Source organism: Desmodus rotundus, chromosome 4, assembly GCF_022682495.2.
Source record: "Desmodus rotundus isolate HL8 chromosome 4, HLdesRot8A.1, whole genome shotgun sequence".
NCBI classification, from domain to species: domain Eukaryota; kingdom Metazoa; phylum Chordata; class Mammalia; order Chiroptera; family Phyllostomidae; genus Desmodus; species Desmodus rotundus.
This window is the reverse complement of record NC_071390.1, coordinates 13497941-13522121: the sequence shown is the minus strand read 5'-3', so window position 1 is coordinate 13522121 and position 24181 is coordinate 13497941. Positions and strand designations below refer to the sequence as shown.

The window sequence follows — 24181 nt, the reverse complement described above, 5'->3', positions numbered from 1 at the left end:
TCTTTTTTAAGGCCTGAGTTTCCTGCTGCTATTCACAAAGATGCTTTTTATCTTTAACTTCTTGTTTTCCCCACTTCCAACCCCGGCACTGATCTGCCTCCTGACCTTTGGAGCTGCCATCCTCCTGTGGCTGATCAACAGACCTTACCCCATTGGGCCTGCTGTTGATCTGGACAACCAGTCAGTGGGAATCGAGGTAACTCACCAATCACCTCTGTAAGTTGGTCAACATTGATCAAACACAAACTGTATGTAATTCAAGACCTTGGGATAACTCATGAAGGCGATGAGGTGTCGCATGGAAGGTGAGCTTTTTAGGTTAGTAATCAACAGAAAGTCTACAAATTTAAACCTCTAGTAATGGCACATTTTCCTTTATAATAAAAATGAAACCACAAATAGTGGTTTAATAATCTAGATCAGGAAATCAAACTACAACCTGCAGGAAAAATCCACCTTTTTTTTTTTTGATGGCACTAGCAAGCAAAGAATGGTTTTTACATTTTTAAAGGGTATATACAAACATAAAATAAAAATTAAAAAGAGGGATAGATCATCTGTGTTCCACACAGCCTATTTACTACCTATCCCTTTACAGAAAAAGTTTGCTAACCTAAGATCTAGATAGTGAATTTTAATCAGTGCGCCACAAGAATTTGTTTTTAAATATAATACCTGACTACTTAGTCAGGGCCACTGACTTCATTTCCCTTAAACTGTCAAATTAAGAAATGACAACAGCCAACACAACAATAGCTGTCTGGAATGGATGAATCAAAATGATACATTTTTTGTCAGATCAGCAAAAAATATAACATTTTTTGGTGTGCTACAGAATTGCAATAGTTTATGTGTGCCATGAGATGAAAAAGTTTGGAAATCGCTGGTCTAGATGATAGAGTTTGGGGGCAGGAGAATATTTTTATTGAGATACCCAATGTCTGAAAATGATAAATAAGTTATTGAGTTAAATTCCAGCTTTGACTTACTATTCATTCTTAAAACAGGCAGAAGTTGACCTATTCCCATCAACTCCCCAACTTTCAGCAAATCACACAGCTTCTGATATCTCTGAGCAAAGGGGAAGTTTCAAGAATGTTCTCTCGGTCATTTTTCATCTTCAACCCTTTTCAGAGGAAAAAAAAAAAAAAGCATTCCTGTTCCTTTGTAAATCTAAGCCCCTTCTGATCTTTTATTGAAGTTCTCTCTTCTACTTGGGACTCTTATTCCGAGTTAACTGCACCATTCACCACTTGTTCTTTTATTCTGGTGTGTTTCTATCTCCTTCATTGCATTGTCCTCTCCTGCTGATCCTGCTGCTTCAGGCCGCCGTCTCATGTCACTCCTTCCTTTGCACACCAGAGTTCTGTAAGAGTATCTGTTTGTTGATGTCCTCGTTTGAATTTCAACCCCCTGAGCTCAGACCTCCACTGCTAGCATCTCCTCAAACTTCTCTGGGTCACTCATAACCTAACTTCCAAATTTAATGATTTATTCTCCAGCCTTCCTCTCAATTGACTGGAGACTTGTATCTTAAAACTTCTCCTTTTGCCTTTCATAATTTCTTCCTGATTCCAAGACAGCCCCTCTTTGTCACTTAGGTTGTTTCCTCTCTTCTTCCTAGAGTTTCAGCCTCACCATCTCTTGATTTCCCTAAAGCAGGATTTGGCAAACATGTTTTGTAAAGGCCAGACAGTTCAGGCTGTGCAGGCCAGATAGGCTCTGTTGCCAGCTACTCAACTCTGCTCTTGTAACATGAAAGCACCAGACGACACGTAAATGAACAAGCATGGCTGTGCGCCAATAAAACTTTATTTGTAAAAGCAGGTTCAGGCCAGATGTGAGCCAATCCCTGCTTTAATTCCTCACATTTGAGAAAACCCTTCCTCTCCTATGACTTGAACTGTACCTAAAAGGCTATGAGAACCAAATATGACCTTCTAGTTCTGACCTCTCCCCTGAGTTCCAGTCCTCCTCAGTGACACTCAAGTACCTCAAGGTCAACAAGTCTCCCTTTTTTTAAAGATATTTATTTATTTATTTTTAGAGAGAGGGGAAGGGAGGGAGGAAGAGAGGGAGAGAAACATCAATGTGTGGTTGACTCTTCAGTGCCCCCCACTGGGGACCTTGCCCACAACCCAGGCTTGTACCCTGACTGGGAATCGAACTGGCGACACTTTAGCTTGCAGCCTGTGCTCAATCCACTGAGCTACACCAGCCAGGGGAACAACAAGCCTCTTTATTTCTTGTCTTCTCCCTACAAACAAGCACATGCACGCACATACACACACAAGTAATCACTATACCCTTTTCCATGTCCCTGCCTGCTCTATCTCAATAAAATTCACCTCTTCTTAGCCAGCTGCCTAAAGTTGAATCTGAATCACTTTTCATTCTTCCTCCTTCCTCAGCCCACCTATGAAAATAGACCCTATCTTCCTTTACTAAACAAGAAACTTTACTTTTGACATCTCAACTTAATGCAACAACACATGGGAATCTTCCCCAGTGCTCCCGACAAGTCAGATCTCTTGTTAGAGTCTCATGTGCTACCCTGTACTTTAATGGCCCCTTTTACGTGCTTCTTCTTAATTTATGCCTATTTCTTTCTAGACTAATTTTCATGAGGGTTCGGCCATTGCAGCTCCAATATCCACATGAGGCCCTGATCCTGTAGTTCCAGCAGACATCTCTAGACATGTTCATAGCTACTCCCTCTTCCTCAAACACCCTGTTCTCTAGCTGTCCACCAGTCTGCAATGTGTTTTCTGGCCTCTGTGCCTTCACTCAGGCTGTTCCTTCACTCTGAACTACTCTTTCTCTCCCCTGTACCAATCCACACCTGTTTAGTCAATGCTTACTTATCTTCAAAGCCTCTATTGAAATATCATTTTTTTCCTTATAGCCTTTCTACTTAATGCAGAATTGGTTGCTTCACTAGTCTCCCCAAACATATATTTTATTTCAGCATGTACACCACTGTATTATATTTGCATGTTTTTCCCTTCTTACCCCACCCTCATTCCAAAACTTTCACTTATGAGGGGGGCTCATGGCCAGCAATTTTGTCTTAACTTACTTTACATCTACAGTATTTCAACAGTGCCTAGAATATGGTGCATGTTTCATAGATGTTTGAACTTGATATGAATTTTAAAGGATAAAAACACTGTAACATTATTTCTCATGTGTGTTGTGTGTGTGTCTACACGTGAGCCCTCCCCAGAGGGCTCAGGGGAGACTGCCAAAAACATAACTGTGACTGTCTCCAGATTCCTGTGATGTAAAGATACTTCCGTTTTGAGATTTTTAAAATGGATTGAACAGGATAGGGGGGTCATTCCTGTGATCTCAATGGTCGGCATTTACGTTCTCTTCAGTGCAATTCATAAAGGCTTGGAAAGGGTGGGGCAAGACTCTGGTATGGCCTAAACTTGGCCTTGTGTCTTAGGGAGGAGCTCGGAGGAGTGCTTACCAGAAGAACAATGACCTGCTAAGTTACTACTTCTCAGATGCCAAGACAATGTATGAAGTTTTCAAAAGAGGACTTGCTGTGTCTGGTAAGCCCGGCAGTCTTGCCTTGCCTGCAAAAAGACCCATATGGGGTGGTGTTCTATACCTCTGCTTTTTCTGAAAACCCACTGGCGTCTGGGTAGAATTCCAACATATAAAATGGAGGCGCCATAAGCGGTATCGGGATGGATGCAACAATCAGAAAATCGCAGTATCAGGAAACAATGTAAGATAGCCTTGGGTTTGAAACCCAGTCCTTCCATTTCCAGCTATGTGACCTTGTGCAAACTACTTTGCCTCCCTGAATCTGTCCCTCACTTAACACAGAGCAGCTATCTCTTTCCTGCTTTCTTTCCTTTTTCCTGTCACTTAATCTGGAAGTTTCCATATTTACTTCTGAATTCCTAGCAACCCTCTCTCTGAATGCTCCCTATTGGCAGGACCTGAAATCCTCTCAGAAATTTGGCTAAAGACGGGGAGAGAAACATTCATGTGTTGTTGCCTCTTATGTGCCCCCTACTGGGGCCTGGCCCACAACCCAGGCCTGTGCCCTGACTAATGACTATCATTTTTTAAAATGAGAAAACAGAGACTCTGAGGTTCAGGAACATTGTGAAGGTGACAGAACTAGAAAACGTTGCATAAGATACTTCATTTAGAGGGGTTTTTTTCAATTCTAAATTAAAACTAAACAAAGTTAAATTCACTTCTCATGTCAGCAGACCTGGGAAATCTGGCCTGGCTATTTCCAAAGAAAAATAACCCATCTGACCCCCACTGGGGTTGAGTTCATCCACCCCAACATACACTTTAACCCCTACCCAGTAGATGGTCTGCGTTGCGGGTCGCCTGTGGATAATATTTAAAATGTAGATTCTCTGATTCCCCTTGTTAAAAGGAATCAAAATTCCGGAGGAGACCTAAGAATCTGAATGTTTAACAAAGCTGGGGAAGGGGAGGGATCATCATGCCATAGTTTCAACTCTACTTAACTTAGGGCAGCAATTTTGCTAAGTTGATCTGAGTTGAGTAAATTAATCAAAGGCTTGGCTCTTGCGGGATTGGGACTTTGGCTAATCAGGCTAAAGCTGATTAGGACACAGATTTTAATGAGACCTGAGTTGGTGCCCCTTTGGGCCAATTATTTGACTTGTGCCTTGGCCCTGGGCCTCTGCTAGAATTTTCACTTATAGGGAGGTGATAAGGAGATGCAGTGTGGTTTTTTTCCACATTTATCCGCTCTGCCACTTACTGGGTGAGCTTGAAGAAGCTAAGCTGTCCCAGTCCTTTCTGTCTCTCTGTACCATGGGGATAACAATAGTTGCAATGGCCAAATGAGTGAATGTGCCTCGCATGGAGTAAGCATTCCGCAGTTGATAGCTATCACTAGTAATTAATGTTAGTCCAAGCTCATTGGTGGAGCATCAAGGCACACACTCTGGGTGGGAGCAGGGGGCTGCGAGCACCTAATAGGACAGGGTTTGCCTGGCTTCGTGGAAAATTAGAGTCTAAGACATCACTTCTTGAGCTTCTATGGAGCTGTTTCAGCAGGAAGAAAAAGTACCAATGTTTCCTGCAGACAATCTCTTCATTTACCTTTTTAATTAGAACAGCTATTTCTTTACTGCTTTCTTTCCTTTTTCCTCTGTCACTTAGTCTGAAAGTTTACATATTTACCTCTGAATTCCTGGTAACCCTCTCTCAGAATACTTCCTTTTGGTAGGACCTGAAGCCCTCTCAGAAGTTTGGCTGGAGCCTCCATGCCAAATTCCCTTCCCTTCTACCTTTGTATGTATAACACGGTCTCATGTTGACTTCTCAGCCACTTAGGCTTGTTCCTTAGCTTCCTCTCACAACCTCCGTGGCTTCTGTGGCTGAGACTACTGTTTAGTAAGTGGATGCTCCTACACTTATTTTTCATTTTAATAAGACTGAGTAGTTTAGATGTTCAGAAGTTTAATTCTCTTACTGTCAAATATAAGACCCAATTATAAAAATACCAAAGGGAAATTTATGTGGCATGCAGCGCTGCACGTATGTGCATGCGTGTGTCCTTCTAGTTCCAGTGGGCCTGGCTACTTCAGGAGACACTCCTAAAAACAGGCAGAGTACCCGAACAGATGAGAGTAAATGAAACTCCACCAACAAGACAAACGTCCCATTTTACAAGCTGTTAAAGAAACTTTGACTAAAGTAATAATTGTTTAAACCTAGATCATAGAGCATGTTTAACAAGATGCTATTTATACTTGAACAACAATAAAATAATTTTTTAAGGAAAAAAAAAGATGCTATTTAGTGTCTATGATTTGATATGTTCCTGCTGGGAGAAAAGCAAATGGATACGATGGATCTTATTAAGCAATGCGGTGCTAGGTGTCAAAGCTGTGCCATTCCAACCACCCCCCACCTCCCAGCTCAGTCATTTCATTTGAGGGACATTTTTCTAAGAAAATGTTCTAAATTTGAAAACATTCGCCATAGCACTATTTATGGTGTCAAACTTGGAAATTATCTAAATATCCACAATGAGAGTTCAGTCAACTACAGTAAAACCCTTCATCTGTAGGCCGTAATAAGGCCACGAAAATCTCTACATTGAATAAATAAGAACATGGGAATGTTTATATCAAACAAGGAAAGGAAGCAGGACAAATTGAAATATAACCCTACAGAACTATGCAAAGGAACAATGAAAAGTGTATCAGTGTAAACAATGGTATTTACGTGAGAAGATTTTTGACAACTCACATTTTGATTTTTTTCTATATTTTTATGAGCATACATTTTTACCATAGGGATCCAAGATTATCCAATTCAGGCTGTTTGCCTTAGGGCTTTCACTTCTTTACATTATTAGGACTAGTCCCCATTCATGGCTTTCTCTGAATGCCTGTTACCATGGAGGTCACATATGCCAACACTGAGCCACCCCTGTTCTGTAGAATTTCCTAGAACTTTCCAGTATAGTTTGTAAGACTTTATCTTTGAGAACTACTCCCTGCCTTTGAATTTCCTTGGCACATAAGAGAAGCTCACAGTCTAACTAGATTTCTCTCTTGTGTCCTCTCTCTTCCTAATTCCCCTTTACCTTATCTGGCCCACAGAATTTGCAAATGGAGCTGATTTTCTTTTAATGTTATGTTTCTAGACAATGGGCCTTGCTTGGGATATAGAAAACCAAACCAGCCCTACCGGTGGCTGTCCTACAAACAGGTAAGTCAGGGCCATGTTTGGGAAAACTCCTTTTGCTGATGTGATATCCTGAGCTAATTTGGTCCCTTTGGGTCTTGACCGCTGTTTCTCCCTCTCTCCCTTCCCTCTTTTTGGTAGGTGTCTGATCGAGCAGAGTACCTGGGCTCCTGTCTCTTGCATAAAGGATATAAGCCATCACAAGACTGTTTCCTTGGCATCTTTGCTCAGAATAGGCCAGAGGTAACCATATTGAAGTTAACTCAAGCAAATGAGACAGGGCAAAGTCTCAACACTTTAAACACACACCTAATCCATCACTCTGACACTACATGACTTACCGAAGCCATTTAAAGATCTCATATTCTTTAAATATTCTTCCCCTTGAGTTAATGACAACTCAGGGCCTCCTTAATTCCTGGTTGAATGTATAGTGCTCTACCCTAGGTGACTAGATTTCTCTTATTTTCCAGCCCATTAAGAGTCATTTTAAGTCAGTCTGTTTGTTTCATGAGGAAAACAAAGAAGCTAAAGGGGACTGGCCAAGAACAGCTTGAGGATGTTCTAGAAAGGATGTATTCATATCAGAATTGGAACTTGTGTGTTGTGCCTGAAGTAAACCAAGGCGTCCATTGCTGCTGAGACTGACCACTGAAAGCAGATGTTAGACGTTAAGATGATTGGAATGAATTTGTTATACCCGGCATCAATGAGCAGACATATCTTCAACTCCAGTTTAGGAAATTAAGACCAAACCTAGTGAATTAGTCTGCTAGGGTGCCATAGCAAAATACCAGAAACTGGCGGTTTAAACAAAAGAGATATATTTTCTCAATAGTTCTGGAGGCTGGAAGTCCAAGATCAAGGTTTCAGCCAGTTTGGTTTCTCCTGGGGACTTTCTTTTTTCCTTGCCGTTGGCTGCCTTCTCACTGTGTCCTCACATGACCTTTTCTCTGTGGCCCTGTCATCCTGGTGTCTCTTCCTCTTCTTGGGACACAAGTCAGGTTAGGACCCCCACCCTATGAACTCATTTAACCTTAATTACCTCTTTAAAGACCCCATGTCCAAAATTCCTGGCGTTGGAGGCTAGGGCTCCAATTCCGCCTGTAATGCCTAGACTCCTTTTCTGTCAGTCTTACACTTCCTGATGTACAGACATTGACGTCATGCTCACCTACCTTTGTTCATTCCCGGAATGCCTGCTCTGGCTCCATCTGCACAGCCCACTCTTACCAGTCTTTCACAGCCCCGCCCAGTTTCTCTCACTTTCCCCAAGGCAGTCCCAGATGGGCTTTACTCCACCCCTGAAAGTGATCTCTGCCTCCTTAAAACTCCCCAATGCTCTCCATGCCTCTTACGCATGGAATGTTTCACCCTCCACCTTTGCACCCTGGCCTACCTTTGTATTACAGTTGTCTGTGCCTATCTTATCTCCTTTGTTTAACTGTACTGTGTAGCATTAGCTGTGCCCCTAGTGCCCCACAGTGATTTTTAAATGCAAAGTAACCACAAAAGAATTTGTTGGCTAAATGACTAACGCGTTTCCTCTTCAAAGTGTGCCCTAGTCCTTATGTGAACTTCTCTCCGTACAGTGGATCATCTCCGAGTTAGCTTGTTACACATACTCCATGGTGGCCGTCCCCCTGTATGACACCTTGGGAGCGGAAGCCGTCATATACATTATCAATAAGGGTAAAAATTTGCTGTTATGTTACAACTCAGTTCTTTCTTCATGCCGGGTAATTCCCCAACGTCTGCTTTTGTTAGCGGACTTGGCACGCTGTGACCCAAAAAATGCTCGTCTTTGCTGTCCTGTAAGACCTACAATATACTATACTTTACAGGGAATTTACGAAAAGTCCACCAGGCAGGGTTATGCAATAGATAGAGGAGTCAATGAAATGCTTTAAGGTGACATAGTATGACAATGGAGTTTAGAGGGGGAAGCTATTTACTTTGGCCACACTGGAGAAAAGGCCAGAGTGGGTGACTAAATGGCTGTGAAACTTCCAGTCTAAATTCCTACTCTTGTAAATCTAAGTCAGTACAGCTAACCAGTGTGTACCGTATTTATGGTGAGTCTGTAAAAGCATTACCATTGTCAAACAAGTACAAGTTCAATGGGCAAGTAACGCCCTTCCACATATCCAGGATGTTACTTTCTTTCACAGAAATAGATTAAATGAGTAGGTCCATTTGAACTATAGACACAAGCAGGTGTTTTCTATTTATGTTAAACAAGTATCAAAGCAAATGCTAACATTTAGAATCACAAAATGCTTGTCTGCTAAAATTAGGTTTGCCCCCTCCTTTCCCCTCCACCCCCTACTCGCCTCCCCCAAATAAAACAATGGCAGGACCACACCTAAGCGATTCCGCCACAGGTGGTCTGTATCCTTAAGCAGATGGAAGTGTGCGGCTTCTCTAGGGATGAAGCTGTGCTGGCAGCGCCCAAGGGAGCCCTGCTTCTGCTTCAGTTAAGCTCCCTTAATGCCAATGGAATGTTTCAGGTTTTATGCATTACAAATCTCATTTGCAGTCATAACTAATAGCCTTTGGGGGACCCACTAGCTTTAAAATTTTCAAAAATCCCTTCCTCCTTACAAGACCATGAGGTACACAGCAGAGCAGGAAGATGACCTCTGGTTCTGCTTCTGCTTTCAGCTGATATCGCCGCCGTGATCTGTGACACACCCCAAAAGGCATTGGTCCTGCTGGAAAATGTGGAGAAGAGCCTCACTCCAGGCCTGAAACTGATCATCCTCATGGACCCCTTTAAGGAGGACCTGAAGGAAAGAGGGGAGAGGAGTGGAGTGGAGGTCTTATCCTTCTCTGATGCTGAGGTAATGGCCTGAATGAAACTCAGCTCGCTGCTCCAAGGCTGGTCTCACACCATGGGCTCCTGGCCAAGCATCTACGCAAGAACGCAGGCTGTTGTCCTCCAGGGGTGGCAGGACAGGAGTAAATTAGACTCATACTGTGGAGCTGCAAGAATAATTTCCCCAAGACAACTGGGAAACCATGCCAGGGGAGGAGTAAGGTCTGTGGCCAATGAGCACAGACTTCTAAGTAGAGAATTGATTGGTGCAGTGGTTTGTGGTAGTTAAGGATGTGGTCCCAGAGCTAGGCACTGCTAGTTAGGTGCCCTTGGGCAAGTTAATCCATCTGTCCTTTTCTCTTTCTGTGAAATGAGTATAAAATAGTCCCAGCCTCCCAGGGTATTTAAGGAGTTAACTGAGTTAACATATAGAAAGTACTCAGGGCAGTGAGTCATATGTGTAGTAAGCCTTCCCGTGTCACTATACATATTATTCAAACAGATAAGAATGGGGCTGGGTGACTGAACCTTAGGAGTATGGTGGGCAGTTTGGACATTTGGGATCTGCCCTCTTAAAGCTTTGTAATCTTGATAAACTTGGGCCTTTCCATAGGGCTTCTGGGCCTGATCCAGGTTGAGATCTCTGTTGTACTCCCGCAGATGTGTTCTTGTGAAAAGGGGAGAGAGCTGTGTTTGTCATGGGTCGATCTGTCTCACCTAATGTCTGTCTTTCTTGGTTTTCTGTCCATTGCAGAATATAGGCAAAGAGAATTTCAGAAAACCCATGGTAAGTTTTCCTCTGCTCACATTTGAAACTTGCATGTTCAACTCCCAAAGGTCATGGTAGACTAAGCCCTGTGCTTCCCCTTCCAGCCTCCTGAGCCAGAAGACCTGGGCATCATCTGCTTCACCAGTGGGACCACAGGTCAGTGCCCATGAAGCTGTCCAGAGGCCTCTGGTCAGCCAAAAACAAGGCTTGAGTCACTGACCCCTGGTAGGCTAGTAAGTGACCCCTACCCTTAGGGGCTCACCACCTAAGGCTTTTCAGTATGGGTACCCAGGTAGAAAACTGGAAGCATAACCAAGTACATGTCACTGAACATACTGGGAGGTGTTCACATGCTGTGGATTTCAGGGGTCTTAAAGATGGCACCAGAAAATCAACTTTCTTCCCCAACCCACCAGTCTCTCAACTTGACACCAACCACTGGATGACCCAGTGATAGTTCTGTACAGATCACTGTGCGCCCCACCCCCCACTGGCAGCTAACTCTCTATTAGAACTCTTTATAGCTTTTAATGTGGCCCATGATGACCTACTGTTATATCCATTCCATTCTGCCCAGTTTATAAGGTGATAGCTAGGTAATATTGTTAGCTCGAAAGTCTTAAGCATAAAAATAACACGAGGAAGGGGGTGTTGCTACCTGAGATTACAGCTGTGCCCTGTGTGGTGGTAGAAGGCTGTCAGCAGCAGAATCTCTGGGGACATTAATCATTCATAAACAGAGTCATAAACCATTCATTCAAAGACACAGTGCCAGGAGAAGCTCTTGGCTCTCTGGAACAGAACCAATTGAATGGAACTTCTTATTTCAAAGCCAACAGCTACCTATCAGCTGCTTAAAGGATCTTTCTCTCCACCTCTTGTTTCCTACAGGTGACCCCAAAGGAGCCATGATAACCCATCAAAACGTTGTTTCAAATGCTGCTTCTTTTCTCAAATGTGTGGAGGTCAGTGGACAATTGAAAAAGAGGGCCACATTAAAGTGTGAATCTGCCATAAGATTTTAATCTTGAAGGTAGAGGAGGCAGAAAGGAGAAAAAAAAAACAAAACCAGGTTAAGGGCCTGAGCGTGGACAAAGACCTGTGCATCCCTGTGTGGAGGAGTGGGCCTTCTCAAGCCCTGGTCTTCTAGCCCCACTGCAGCCCTCTCCGCTCAGCACGCCTCTTACACTTACACCGTATACCACCAGCACAACTGTGTGTGGTCTCCTGGAAGGAAGTAGTTTTAAATTTTTTAAAAATTTTAAATGAGATATAATTGACATCTAACATTATAATGGTTTCAGGTGTGCAACCTGATGATTCAACATTTGTATGTATTGCAAAATGGTCCTCCTAGGAAGTCTAGTTAACATCCATCACTCCACCTAGTTACAAATTCTTTTTTTTGTGACGAGAACTTTTAACATCGACTCTCTTAACAACTTTCAAATATACAATGGAGTCTTATTAGTTATAGTTAATAGTAGTTCTTAAATCTCCTTTGGAAGAGAAGGTTGGCATTAATCCAATTCTGTCTCCTCTTTGCTCCCGATCTATAGCTTACTTTTGTGCCCACCTCTGAGGATGTGAGCATATCCTACCTCCCCTTGGCTCATATGTTTGAGAGGCTTGTACAGGTGAGTGTCCTATGTCTCTAGCAGGTATGTGGAAAGGGAGTCCTGACTTCCTAGTCCCACGTTTATGCCAAAGGCAGCTATCCAACATTTACAGTCCTCCCTGTGATGTGAAGGGCACAGGCAGGGAGCTGGGTCGGAATCGAGGCATTTCCCGTAACTTGCTGTGGCGCCTTCTTCCGTTAAGTCTGTTGTGTCCGATGGGGCTCAGGCTTGCTCCTGCCTTCACACACGGTGTCTGTGAGCAAGGTCAGAGCCAGGAGCTTACCGTCGACCCTTGATTCTGACTCGCGATAGGAGATCTTTCTTCTTCTTTTTAATTTTATTTTGGTTAGAATTTTTAAAAAGATCTAGGATTAGAGAAAAGGAAGTCCCCTACAAAGGGCCAGAGAAAAAGCCTTTGGTTCAGGTAAGAAGTCCAGATTGTGTAAGATACAATTGTTCGGGATGGTGTGCCCTGGCAGGGAGCTGCCCATCCACAAGTGGCCTCCAGGCTTTTCACGCTATTCTGAGGCCGATTTAAAAGCGATGCTGGCCTCTCAAAAAACCACAGGTGGTAGTAGGAATGGAAAAAATCTCTCTCTGCTCCAACCCCCCGCCCCACCCCGAAGTGATCCTTTGGCTCTCAGCCCTATTCTTAAATATTTCTTTGACCAGCTTCTCTGTTAATGCATGAAATAATAAATGAGAGGTTCAGTTCCTTGGACTAAAATATTGACATCTGATTAATATATCAATTCTAACGAGCATATTTTTTCACATTTTAACATTTTGGAAACGGAGACAGTCTTACAATTATGGGCATGTTCCAGTTTAATGGGCGGTGGTTTTTCTCAGTGCTGCCTCACTGAAAGGCACCGTGAGCAGCAAAGTCTCTTCGCAACATCATCTTGAAGACAGGCCCCACGTGAGCCCTATCCCTTGGTTTTGCTTCTAGACTGTCGTGTACTCTTGTGGAGCCAGAGTTGGGTTCTTCCAAGGAGATATTCGGTTGCTGCCTGATGACATGAAGACTCTGAAGCCCACATTGTTTCCCGTGGTGCCTCGACTCCTCAACAGGATCTACGACAAGGTATGGACCTTGCTTCTGCTGGGCTGACAGTGACGAAGGAACTGTCTGTGGCTCAGGCCTGGCTGAGGCTCTTAGGGACTCTATGTTGTGGAGAATTTGTCCACTTGCACCCCGACCACCCACTACAAGCATCTATATACATCCACACATATGCATTTGCAGTTGTCAAAAGCCATAATAAATACAATAAATGAAACCCTTTTTCCTCTGAATGAGACTGTTTGGACCTAATCTGGAGAAAGAACTCAATTCAGAGACTTGGGGAGCCCCTCAAAATTGAGCCAACGTCCTGGGAAGTTTTTACTGTGATTTCATTACACCTTCTGGTTATTGAGCTGCTTGCTGAGGCTCATGATAAACATTTCATATGCATCCCAGCATCTAATCCTCACAAAACCACATGAGGCCTACACTTACTACCCCTCATGTACAGCTGAAGACACTGAGCCTCGCAAGTTCAATAACTTGCCCAGTCATATCTAATAAGGGGTCAGGCCAGAATCAAACTAATTATTTTAGTTTGGGTCACATAATTATTTTAGCTGTCATTAATCAGTGCTCTATTTTTCATTAGAGCAAAATGGCAATTTTTGTAATTCAACCATTTCTCCTGCATTCATTAGCTGAGATTCTTCCATAAGGACGTAACAAATATTTCATTTTTCCTTTATGTATCAATCTTCAAAATGCTGAATTGGTGTCCCGATGATCTTTAAAACTGGCCAATGAGATGATTTTCTTTGTAATATTATGAACTAATGATTTGCATATGTCTAGGTTTAATCTATTTCCCTCCTTCTCCTCAATGTTTACATTTTTCCTTCTTGGAAGTTGGGAGGCCCAGCATGTCGTGCCTACGTCCTTTGGCATGACCCCGGTGTTTTAGTACCTTTGCTGCTTCCTGGCATACAATGCCTCAAGCTCACCTTGTATGATTCTCACTCATGTCTCAGTTTGGCTAATTTCTCCAAGGAACACTTGGAACTGGAATTTGAACCCAGGTGGTATCATAACAGCAGCTGGGCTCTTAATCATGTGCCGGGTCACCTCGTAAGTCCACAGGCATGGGAGCCCGAATGAAACAACACGTAGCCCTTCTTCCCGTGTTTGGCCCCCACCCCTGAGATTCCAGCAGTCCTCTTCACACCTGTGAATCTCGCCAGGTGCTGTCCTGTGGCTCCAGTTACAGGACAGGTGGCATTCTAGTGCACAGATGATCCCTAGACCTTGAAAGCCCTGGTTTCTATTAGACTTGACAATTCTAACAGTTCCTCATCATGCTATGGGCTTATTAGGGTTGGTTGTTATAATTTTTGTTCATTTGCTGGATGGACATTTTTTTTTGAGAGTTATTCTATAATATGGTATTAACACACAGTTCGCTTCTGGAACTTATTTTTTAAATGCAGGACTTTGTTAGTTTGAGTCTCTATAGTCCAGCTCCTTGTCAGTGATTTGTTAGGGGCAGTCTTGTGGATGTTGGAAAAAAGATCAATTTCTAAGATTGAAAGAGGTGTCAGGAATAACACATTGCAGGCAGCATTTGAGTGTAGATCTTGGAGAAAGATGGTGAAATACTGGCCAGATAATGGTTCAGACATGAGTAGATACCCAGAGCCTAGAGTGCAGTTGGTATTAGGGGTGAGGATGAACAGTCCCGGTTGGCTGGGGTCCCAGAAATGGGAGTACAGATTATGAAATGTGGCTGAGAGTCATCTTTGAATTTTGAACTGGAGAAGAACTTTGAGTTCCTTGAATCCGACTTCCAGTAGGATGGAGATTTGAAGGCCAGAATATGGAGTCAGGATGTAGTTTTGTAAATATGATGGGCTTCTTTGAGTTGAGCTGGTGAAGCTCTCCTTTGGCAGGAGTGTGGTTGATGGATTATAGAGTCACGATGAGGCCAGAGTCAGGGAGAATCGTGTGAGCTTGGAAAATGATATCCACATGAAGTCCACAGGGAAGAAATTATCTAAGTAGGAAGATCTATTGGGTTTTGTATGCTGTGGCTAACGGAACTTTGGTTATAGAGAAAGGGGTATTTCTCCAAGTCTGGCATATGTAAGCATCATGGTGACAAGGGGAACAAGAGGTGGTGCTGGTTAAAAAAATCAGATTTCTGTGACTTTCTTTGACCTACTAAATAAAACACCCTAAGGGTACTGCCCATCAAGCAGTTTTTTATCTGGTAGTGACTTTGTGGGCAGATGACCATCTTCTGAGGAGATAATTATTATCTCAGTTGTCAAAGTTGTTTGCCAAGGTAACTGGAGGAGCTGGAGCTTTGAATGTCTATACTAAGTTCACTTCTTTTTTAGTGTGGACATAATTCTCTGGACTCTTTATTATTCAGCAAAGCAGTTGATGCCTGAGAGCTACATCCTTATTAAGCTAGACATCTATTGCTCACTGATGAGCCTTGGTGAGTATCTCTAATAGGTTTCCAACTAAAAGGAGTTATCACCCTGCAGGTGCAAAATGAAGCCAAGACACCCTTCAAGAAGTTCTTATTGAACTTGGCTATTTACAGTAAATTCAGTGAAGTGAAAAGGGGTATCATCAGACGCAACAGTTTGTGGGACAAGCTCATCTTTGCGAAGATCCAGGTAGGTTCGGTGGGTCCTGGACAGGGCCAGGCAAGTATCTAGGCTGCCCTATGACTCAGCATACCTTGCTTTCCTTCCAATGGTCAGGTGTCTCTTTAACTGGAGATTCTTTTGCACCTTCTGTGTCCACTCACCATTTAAGATCTCTCTTGGACAACTTTGCCACTAAAGGAAATTGGTCAAAATGTAAAAAACTAACTTTACCTAGGTTCTAGCACTCTCTCATATTTTTTTAGGTGGTCTGTTGTAATTGTAAGTAATTTATAGGGAAGAAAAATACAAATTATATGAGGAAATGTTTTTTAAAAATGCAGATCTGGTCCCAGCTATGAATAGTGGTGACAGTAATAGTTAACATTTTAAGTGCTTTTCCACAATGCCAGGCCCTATTCTAAGTGCTTTGTAAACTACCAAGTGTAATTTTCACAACTAGAGTGGGTAGGTCATTCAGCCCATTTTGCAGTGGGGAAAAATCAAGCCTGGGGAATAGGCTTCAGCAGGTCTTTTTTCTTCCCACTGAACAGAACAGCCTGGGCGGGAAGGTTCGCATTATGGTCACCGGAGCTGCTCCCATCTCTGCTCCCGTCTTGACGTTCCTCCGGGCGGCAATGGGGTGTCCGGTAAGCCAAGCACCTTTGAAGACAGCTGATTTCCCTTTGGCAACAAATAAGGCTCATTGTTTAAATAAAATGGAAAACACAACGGAAAAGTACCAAAGAGGAAGTCACCCCAAAATCTCAAAACCAGGAGAAATTATCCTTCTAGCCACATTGTATGCATCTAAAATACTTGTTAAACTGTGTCCCATCAGCATTGCTCCTTGTCAAAGGAAGATCTACATTATTCTCATGGTTTTGGAATAGTTTGGTGAATGTACCTAAATGACTAGTCTCCTATTAATGCACATGAGTTTCTTACCATTTTTTTCTTTGCTGTTATAATCAATGAAGTGATAAGAATACCCTTATATTCTTTAGTATTTGATGCAATTATCAATTTGGGATAAATCCTGACAGGTAGGGATTTGGGGGTTAAAGATGCGAGTGGGGATACAGTTGGGGTTTAACGTGTTACTATAGGTTATCAAACTTCCCTCCAGTAAGACCTTGTATTTTTTAATGCACTTCTGCAAATGATGCATGGGGCCTTATTTTCCCACATTCTTGCCAGTGAAAGGCTTTGTCAGTCATTTAAATCTTAGCCCATCAGGTACATGGAAAACCTTATTGGGGTTTTGTTTCTTTTATTAACACTGAACATCTTTTCTATCACTTATTGGCACTTGTATTTGTTCCATAAATTACTCTATTACTTCCTTATAAAAAAATAGGCAAAGGACAATTTGGTTCTCTTGCACATTGCTGAGTTCTTCATATTGCAGTATTACTCATTTTTGTCATGTTAGAAATATTTTTCCTAGTCTCATCTTTTGCCTCATGTATGGCTATATGAAAGTTTTAATTTTTTATGTAGTCAGATGGATTAATCTTTTCTATTCGTAGTTTTTGATTTGCTTAGATAACACTCCCTAACCCCCAGTATTTATAGACTGTTTTCCTCCATATTTTCTGGTAATCTTATGGTTTTAGTTTTATCCAATTAAATCTCTGCTCCATCTGGAACCTAGTACAAGGGCTTGGACATGGCTATTTTCTCTTTTTCCCCCTAAATGGCTAACTAGTTCGTTCATTTGATCCACATGCAAAGCATGAGTGAGACAGTCTTGTCCTCACAGGGGGGCCCCGTCTGTGTGACCAACGTGAAAAAGGATTCTGTGTGGATGCCAAGGCCAGAGGCCCGCTAGTCTTTCAAATTAACACCCTCTTGGCCATTCTTGCTACTCTCCTCTCCCTCAGCCCTGGAACTGACAGATCAGAAGGTCCTGTTGTCACGCCCCTCCCAGAAATGCTTCCTCTCCACGTTCACAACTCTGTCTACCACAGGAACCCCCCCCCCCCCGCCCCGTCCACTGCCACAGTAGCCTAGGTACTTGTTTCCTCCCACCAGCCTCTCTAGTCAAGGTTATCCTTTATACCAGGGATCGGCACAATGCAGCAAATCTGGCTTGTTGCCTATTTTTATAAAAGAGTGATTTTAGGGGAACACTGCCATGTCTATTGGCTTACATGTTGTCTACTGCTGCTTTCTTGCTACATTGGCAGAGTTAAGTAATTGAGACAGAGACCGATGGCTAAACTATTTACTATCTGGTCCTATAGAGAGCGAGCTTGCCAACCGCTGTTCTATACTGCAGCTGGAGCTATTTCCCTTTAAAAATGCTACTTCGGTTCCTTCATAAGTGCTCCATTGCCCAGGTTCAAGGCCAGTTGCCCCTGGGTTGCACATCACTTATTGAAAAACAATCATTTTCCCATCAACTTGAAGTGGCATATTTCCCTCAAGTACAGTATAAGTTTCCATACTTTGGTCTATTTCTGGACCCTTTTGGTTTCTGAGTGAACCCCCAGTTGTAAAGACTTAGCAGCTCAGGCAAGAATTCAAGGTATGATGACGCCAAGTGTCCTCCAACTCTCAGAGACCTTGCTTTCTTCCTGTCTTGCCATAAGGCACAGCCAGGTCCTGCTTTATCATGAGCCAGTCTCCAAGCCCTTCTTTGGTCTCGCCAGGTGTTTGAAGCTTATGGTCAAACAGAATGTACTGCTGGCTGTACATTTACATCCCCTGGGGACTGGAAACCAGGTAAGTTCTCCATCGGCTGGGCAGGAGGTACAGTGGTTGGGAAAAAGGGTTCTAACTGAACTTGGACTTATGAGTTTAGATGACCTTGGTGCTCTGGATGAATGTGGCAAAAGCCAGCTCAGGTTCTGGTCCAGTTCTTCCTATCTTGGCAGATACTTTTTCAGGTTCTTTTAAATTTTTAGGGTTAATCCATAAGTATCTCTGCAATGTGCCTAGAATGGCCACTGTCTTCTGGTTTCCCAGCTTACTCGGTGTGGTGTGTTCTAGGCCATGTTGGAGTCCCCCTGGCTTGCAATCACGTGAAGCTGGAAGATGTGCCAGACATGAACTACTTTTCAGTGAACGGTGAAGGAGAGGTGGGTCTGTTGTGCCCGGTGGTCCTGTCCAGGCCATCACGGTGGGCATGTTTATACCAGGAAGAGCACGTAGCTGTGAGCAGGCGTGGGTTTGACTCCTCTGAGATCTTGAACAAGGAATGGGATGTTCCTGAGCATCTAGGGATTACAATTGTGTGCGCTTCACACTGTAGTTGAAACTGTCAAGTGATTCAAGGGTGGGAGCAGGTGTTTTGTAAAGTGCCCAGGCCGGGCATAGTCACCTCTGCTATCGTCACCACTTTGTACCATCTCATGGGCAGGTCTGCATCAAGGGCACCAACGTGTTCCAAGGATACCTGAAGGACCCTGCGAAGACAGAGGAAGCCCTGGACAAAGATGGATGGCTTCACACAGGAGACATCGGGCGCTGGCTCCCGGTGGGTGTTTCTTCTAGGAGTCTGTACTGCTGGGTGGGGGAGGACCACCTGCTTATAGACAAGCTGGGCAGAGATGCGCGTGGGGTAATCAGCTAGGTTGGTGTGACTCCTTTGACAATGGAATATACAGGATCCGGCAGAAGTAACGCCTGCTTGAGTGTGGTAGTAGGGTAATAATAACATGGGTGTAATAATGTACAGTTTTAATTTGAACGTTTCACCTAAAATGTCACATGGTGTGCTTGAGTGTGATATTGTTGTTACAGAATTACATGCTTATGATTTTGTAATAAAAGGGTTAGTAATAAAAAGGGGCGTTATTTGTGCCAGACCCCTGTCAGCCCAAGACAAATCTGGTGACTTTTCCAGGAAAGAAGTGTAGTAGTCTGTTCTTTTGTTTGTTTGTTTATTTGTTTACTTTTCTTGAGGCAAAATTGTGATTTGTTAACTCCATGGGGTTATAATATTTGCCTTTTATGATTTTCAAAGAGATGCATTTCTTTCCACTTAATATGTAGAGACATATCAACACAAGCAAGCAAACTTCTAAACTGGAAGTGAGCAGAGGCTAGGCTTTGCCTCTCAGAGACCTTAACTGCCTCTCTGTGGAAGGAATGGAAGCACGTTTTTAAGCACCCCTTGCTGATAAACAATGGCCATTGTCTCTGTCAGCCCTGTTTCCCTGAGGAGAGAGGATACCATCGTGTAATTGTGACGGGGCCTTAGAAGCCCTAGAGGGGATCTTCCAAGGTTTGCTCTCTGAAAAGTTTTTGTCTACTGTGTGCTAGGGCAGTGCGGATGTAACCAGACCTTAGCCTCCTTTCCGGCTAGACATTCTCCAGATTTCAGTGACATTCACAGAACCTTTGGCGAGATCTCCGAGAACATTGGTCCTGATGATGTATTTCAAAAATGTGGGTCCAGCCATATTGTGCTGCCATACCTATTTCTGTACAAGGGCCCTCTGTTCTCATAAGCATAGGATACAGGCAATAGATGTGTCCCCAAAGAATTATAAAGGCCTGAGCCTTACTAATCACTTTCAGGTAATGCGTTAGGCTGGATTAATGGCTGGTTTCCTGAGTTGGCCTTGTTGATGGTTTCAGGGCTGGTTCAGTCTACTGCCCTACTTAGGGTGTGATCATGTGGGTTGTATTTGCTCCTTGTCCCAATTCTGCAACTCAAATCCCTAAGAACCTAAGCTCCTCAGACCAATTAGCTCAGAGAAAGGAAGCTGCAAATGAGCTCTGGTGGCTGGTCAGAGAGCCCTCCCCAGCCCTGCTTCTGGCCTAACGAGCACAATTATTGACTCGCTTGATTAGCATTAGCACGGCACAACTGTTTTAGCCTGCTCCCCACTCTATCAGGAGGGATACCCAAAACGGAGTCAAGGATGGGGAGTTCTAACTTATTCAACATTCTTAGTAAAAAGGCATTTCTTCCTTATCCCCGGGAGCACTGGAAGTGGAGCAATTGGAAATTAAGTTATTGGAAATTCAGGGCTGCAAAGTATTTTCAGCAGATGAGACCACCATTTGTGCAATCCCAGCAGGCTGCACATGGAGTCTCCAAGTAGACGTACAGCATAGGCAGGCTCTTGCTGGACGCTGCTTTCTTCCCCTTTCCTCAAAGCCAAGAGTGAAAATGAGAGGTTGCTCCGAAGTCTCTGGAGAAGTCAAGTTTAAAGAAGGAAGATATGTGTGACTTCACTACTTAATCCCCTGACACCCCCCACAGAGGGCTCAAAAACACTGACGTTGCCATCTGTCTGTCTCGTGCAGAATGGAACTCTGAAGATCGTTGACCGGAAGAAGAACATTTTCAAGCTGGCCCAAGGCGAATACATTGCTCCAGAGAAGATAGAAAACATTTACATCAGGAGCAGACCAGTGCTGCAAGCTTTCGTGCACGGGGAAAGCTTACGGGTAACACGTTGTTTTTAACGTTAGCCATTTTCAGGCACAGACCATGCTGATTCCAACAGCCACAGGAAATCTGTTTAGGTAGGTTTAGGATGAGAAGATATGAGCTTCTAAACCTCAAATGGGGCAATATAAATGAAAATAAGTTTTTTGAAACTATGATGGACTCTGTAATCAAGTCAGTAGAATTGTTAAACTGTTATACTAAAGCGTAGCCATTCAGTAAAAGCTGATTTTAGTTTCCACTACACTCGAAGTCCTTTGGCACAAACCGTTTTATATCAATATATACTACACTGAAACTTAGCTCTTGGGGAGTAGGGGAGGGTTGGTAGGACAGGCCAGGGATGCTTTAGGCTTAATGGTGAACACCACTCCTTTTCGAACAATCTAATTGGAGTAGAAGCTTTTGAGCGGAGTTCCAAGTGAGTTGGAAGTCTGTGGTGAGGAAAGAGTCGGGCACTAGCACCGGATCTCAGGTCTTGGGAAGTATCTCTTTCAAAGACTTGGTCCTGCTTTCTTTACCCACCGGGAGACACCTTTACAAGAGTTCTCACACACCTTGTTTGTTTTCCGCAGTCATTCTTGGTAGGGGTGGTGGTTCCCGACGCAGATGTGCTCCCCTCATTTGCAGCCAAACTTGGGGTTAAGGGCTCCTTTGAAGAACTGTGCCAAAACCAAGTAAGTCTCTCTTAGCAAAGCCTTGCGCACCCCCATGGGGCCCACCGTGGGGGAGGGGAGGCCCTACCAGCTCGGGCACCAGTGAGTTCCCACAGTCTTCTGTCTGGGAGAAAGACTCCCCCTGAGTTTGTGGCAGGTGGCTGAACCCTAAATGGAATGACTGGTTTTATTAGACTGGAGGACAGGATGGTGAGTTTAAAAACAACAAAGAACCCTGTTCTTTTTATAGTGATATGTTCTTTGTGGGGAAAAAACTCGAAAGTTTTAAATTGTCATTCAGAGAAAAGCCCTTTAATATTTAGATTTGCCTTTTCTTCTCATTGACTTGTTTTCTTTGGGCAATAATAGGCATAAAACGCAATTGTACATACTTCTCCATCCTGCTTATAGCCCCACAAGCTTTTGCAGGAATCTTGAGTTGATTCATCTTAGCCTTTCATTAAGGCTCTTTGTCAAACAGCCATGCTTTAAGCCATGTTTTCCATTCTCAGGCCATAAAGGAAGCCATTTTACAAGACATGCAGAAACTTGGGAAAGAAAGTGGCCTTAAATCCTTTGAACAGGTAGGTATTACTGCTGTAATCCTTGTCTCTGAAGGCATGCTAGAGTTTCAAATATTGCATTTATAATGGGGTTTAAGCGTACAGCTTCCAAGGAATTGGTTTTACCACGAACCCATTAACTGTAGAGGGCAGTGACCTTTTGTAGTTATTTGTACAGTCCTTTGCTGTTCATGATTCGTTCTCCCTTCTCCCTACTCATTTCTTTCCCAAACCTAAGTGGTGAGAATGGGCATGTGTTACTGTTCTCTTTCTTTTACCCCCTTTTCAGCCCCACGTTTACAAGGTGAACTATTCTGCAAGGTTCTCACAATAGCAATGAGAGGGTTCTGCAGAAAAGTCCAAATCACTAAGGAATGCGCGTGTGTGCACGGGTGTGTGCCTGTTCACCTTCTCTTCCAGGTCAAAAACATCTTTCTCCATTCAGAGCCATTTTCCATTGAAAATGGGCTCTTGACACCAACATTGAAAGCAAAGCGGGGAGAGCTTTCCAAGTACTTCCAGACCCAAATCAACAGCCTGTATGAGACCATCCAGGAGTAGAGCAAGGTACTGATGGCTGGAAGGGGCTTGGAGGTGGTCTGCCTTGTGGGAATGTGCATTAAAACCTAAGCTTACATTCATTTTTTTCCCTTTTTTCCCATCTGTTGTTCTATCTACTAAATTATAAACATAATTTGGGGGCTTCTAAGAAATATTAAGTGAGAGACTTATAATGTGGAAGCTTAGTTGTGTACTAAATAAATCTCGTCCTTCCATCATTTGCTGACATTTAGGTTTTCAGGCTACTTTTATCAACATACCTTTCTTCAATGTCTATTACTATTCTTTGCCCCTTCCTCTAAATGACCACTAGTTCAAGAGCCAAAATGACCCTTTGTGACTTCTTGTTTTCTAGTAAAACTTGTCAACAGTTGCAACACTTAAGCTTTCCAGCGTTCAAGTTAAGAGACTTTTAAGTTCTGAAAAGCTGTTTATAATTCCTGTTTGCCAACTACTCCATGAAACCTTGAAAATTTTCAATCAAGTTTTAACCTATCACTACGATGGTCACATCTGTGAGACAGATTGCTCTGATACACTTCTGTGTACACTGAGGTCTCTGTACAGGAGGGAAGTCTGATTACACTGAAAGTTCCCCAGCTTCTCCAGTTTCTCCGACTTGGGAGAATTAAAAACTGGGCCCATGGGGTGTTATGCAAAAAGAATGTTCTTAAACTGTTACCTACAGGGCTACCACCGGTGACTAACTCTGTCCCCTAGAGCCTGCTGTGGGGCAGGAGTTGAGACTCTGTCGACTGCACTTTCCAGTAAACGAAGCAAAGCACTGAGCAAAACCCTCCTGAACTGGGAGCAAAGACCTGTGGGGAGGCCCGGCGCCTGCACAGCAGCCTTATCTTCTGAGAAGGAACTGACTGGCCTTTTCTCCCAAGAACACCAGTTGCTGCTCCAGTTTACCCCTGGACAACACGTGTTGCTTCCACTTGTAAAGTCCTTAAAATAATAAACTATGGCAGATCCATACGTTGTGGCGTGTTTCCTCACAGACTGTGATGAGAGAGTCGGCCACAGACAAGGACCACTTCACAATCACGTCGGCCAGGGGCTCTCAAACTTGCCTGCACGCTAGAATTCCCTGCGAGTTTAAAGATACAAACACCTGGGTGTTACCCCGGATTTTGATGGAAATGGTGTGGGGTACAGCCTCGACAGTGGGGGTTTTTAAAGGTCCCTAGGTGATTGCAGGATGCGACCAAGTTTGAAAACTACTGCAGGGACCTACTATTGGTGTGTTGAGACGTCCAGGCCTTCTTATCCCACAACCGCGAGCAATAAAGCAAATTACAGCTGAGCCCAAACTCCGGTCGAGCCCGATTTATGTTCTGCTCCTTTACCATCTTTGTCACACTCTAAGCAATCTCGAACAGTGTCCCGTTCTGGCCTCTAACCTGGAGTTAAG

General features: G+C 43.5%; 1 protein-coding gene across 5 annotated transcripts in view; it reads left to right on the top strand.

The window, feature by feature from the left end:
* ACSL5 (acyl-CoA synthetase long chain family member 5) overlaps positions 1 to 23745 on the top strand; it is a 40729-nt gene extending 16984 nt beyond the window's left edge. For all 5 annotated transcript variants that reach the window (XM_045191366.3, XM_045191368.2, XM_045191369.3 and 2 more), the window contains 21 exons: positions 12 to 196; positions 3452 to 3560; positions 6665 to 6729; positions 6847 to 6948; positions 8298 to 8397; positions 9370 to 9548; positions 10278 to 10310; positions 10397 to 10448; positions 11184 to 11257; positions 11852 to 11929; positions 12864 to 12998; positions 15470 to 15604; positions 16129 to 16224; positions 18232 to 18304; positions 18572 to 18660; positions 18942 to 19058; positions 20840 to 20983; positions 21560 to 21661; positions 22153 to 22224; positions 22624 to 22770; positions 23453 to 23745. In XM_045191366.3, the coding sequence (XP_045047301.2) occupies positions 41 to 196; positions 3452 to 3560; positions 6665 to 6729; positions 6847 to 6948; positions 8298 to 8397; positions 9370 to 9548; positions 10278 to 10310; positions 10397 to 10448; positions 11184 to 11257; positions 11852 to 11929; positions 12864 to 12998; positions 15470 to 15604; positions 16129 to 16224; positions 18232 to 18304; positions 18572 to 18660; positions 18942 to 19058; positions 20840 to 20983; positions 21560 to 21661; positions 22153 to 22224; positions 22624 to 22764 (2052 nt within the window). In that variant the 5' untranslated portion in view covers positions 12 to 40 and the 3' untranslated portion in view covers positions 22765 to 22770; positions 23453 to 23745. The remainder of the gene's footprint in view (positions 1 to 11; positions 197 to 3451; positions 3561 to 6664; positions 6730 to 6846; positions 6949 to 8297; positions 8398 to 9369; positions 9549 to 10277; positions 10311 to 10396; positions 10449 to 11183; positions 11258 to 11851; positions 11930 to 12863; positions 12999 to 15469; positions 15605 to 16128; positions 16225 to 18231; positions 18305 to 18571; positions 18661 to 18941; positions 19059 to 20839; positions 20984 to 21559; positions 21662 to 22152; positions 22225 to 22623; positions 22771 to 23452) is intronic.
* Positions 23746 to 24181: the final 436 nt, after the last annotated feature.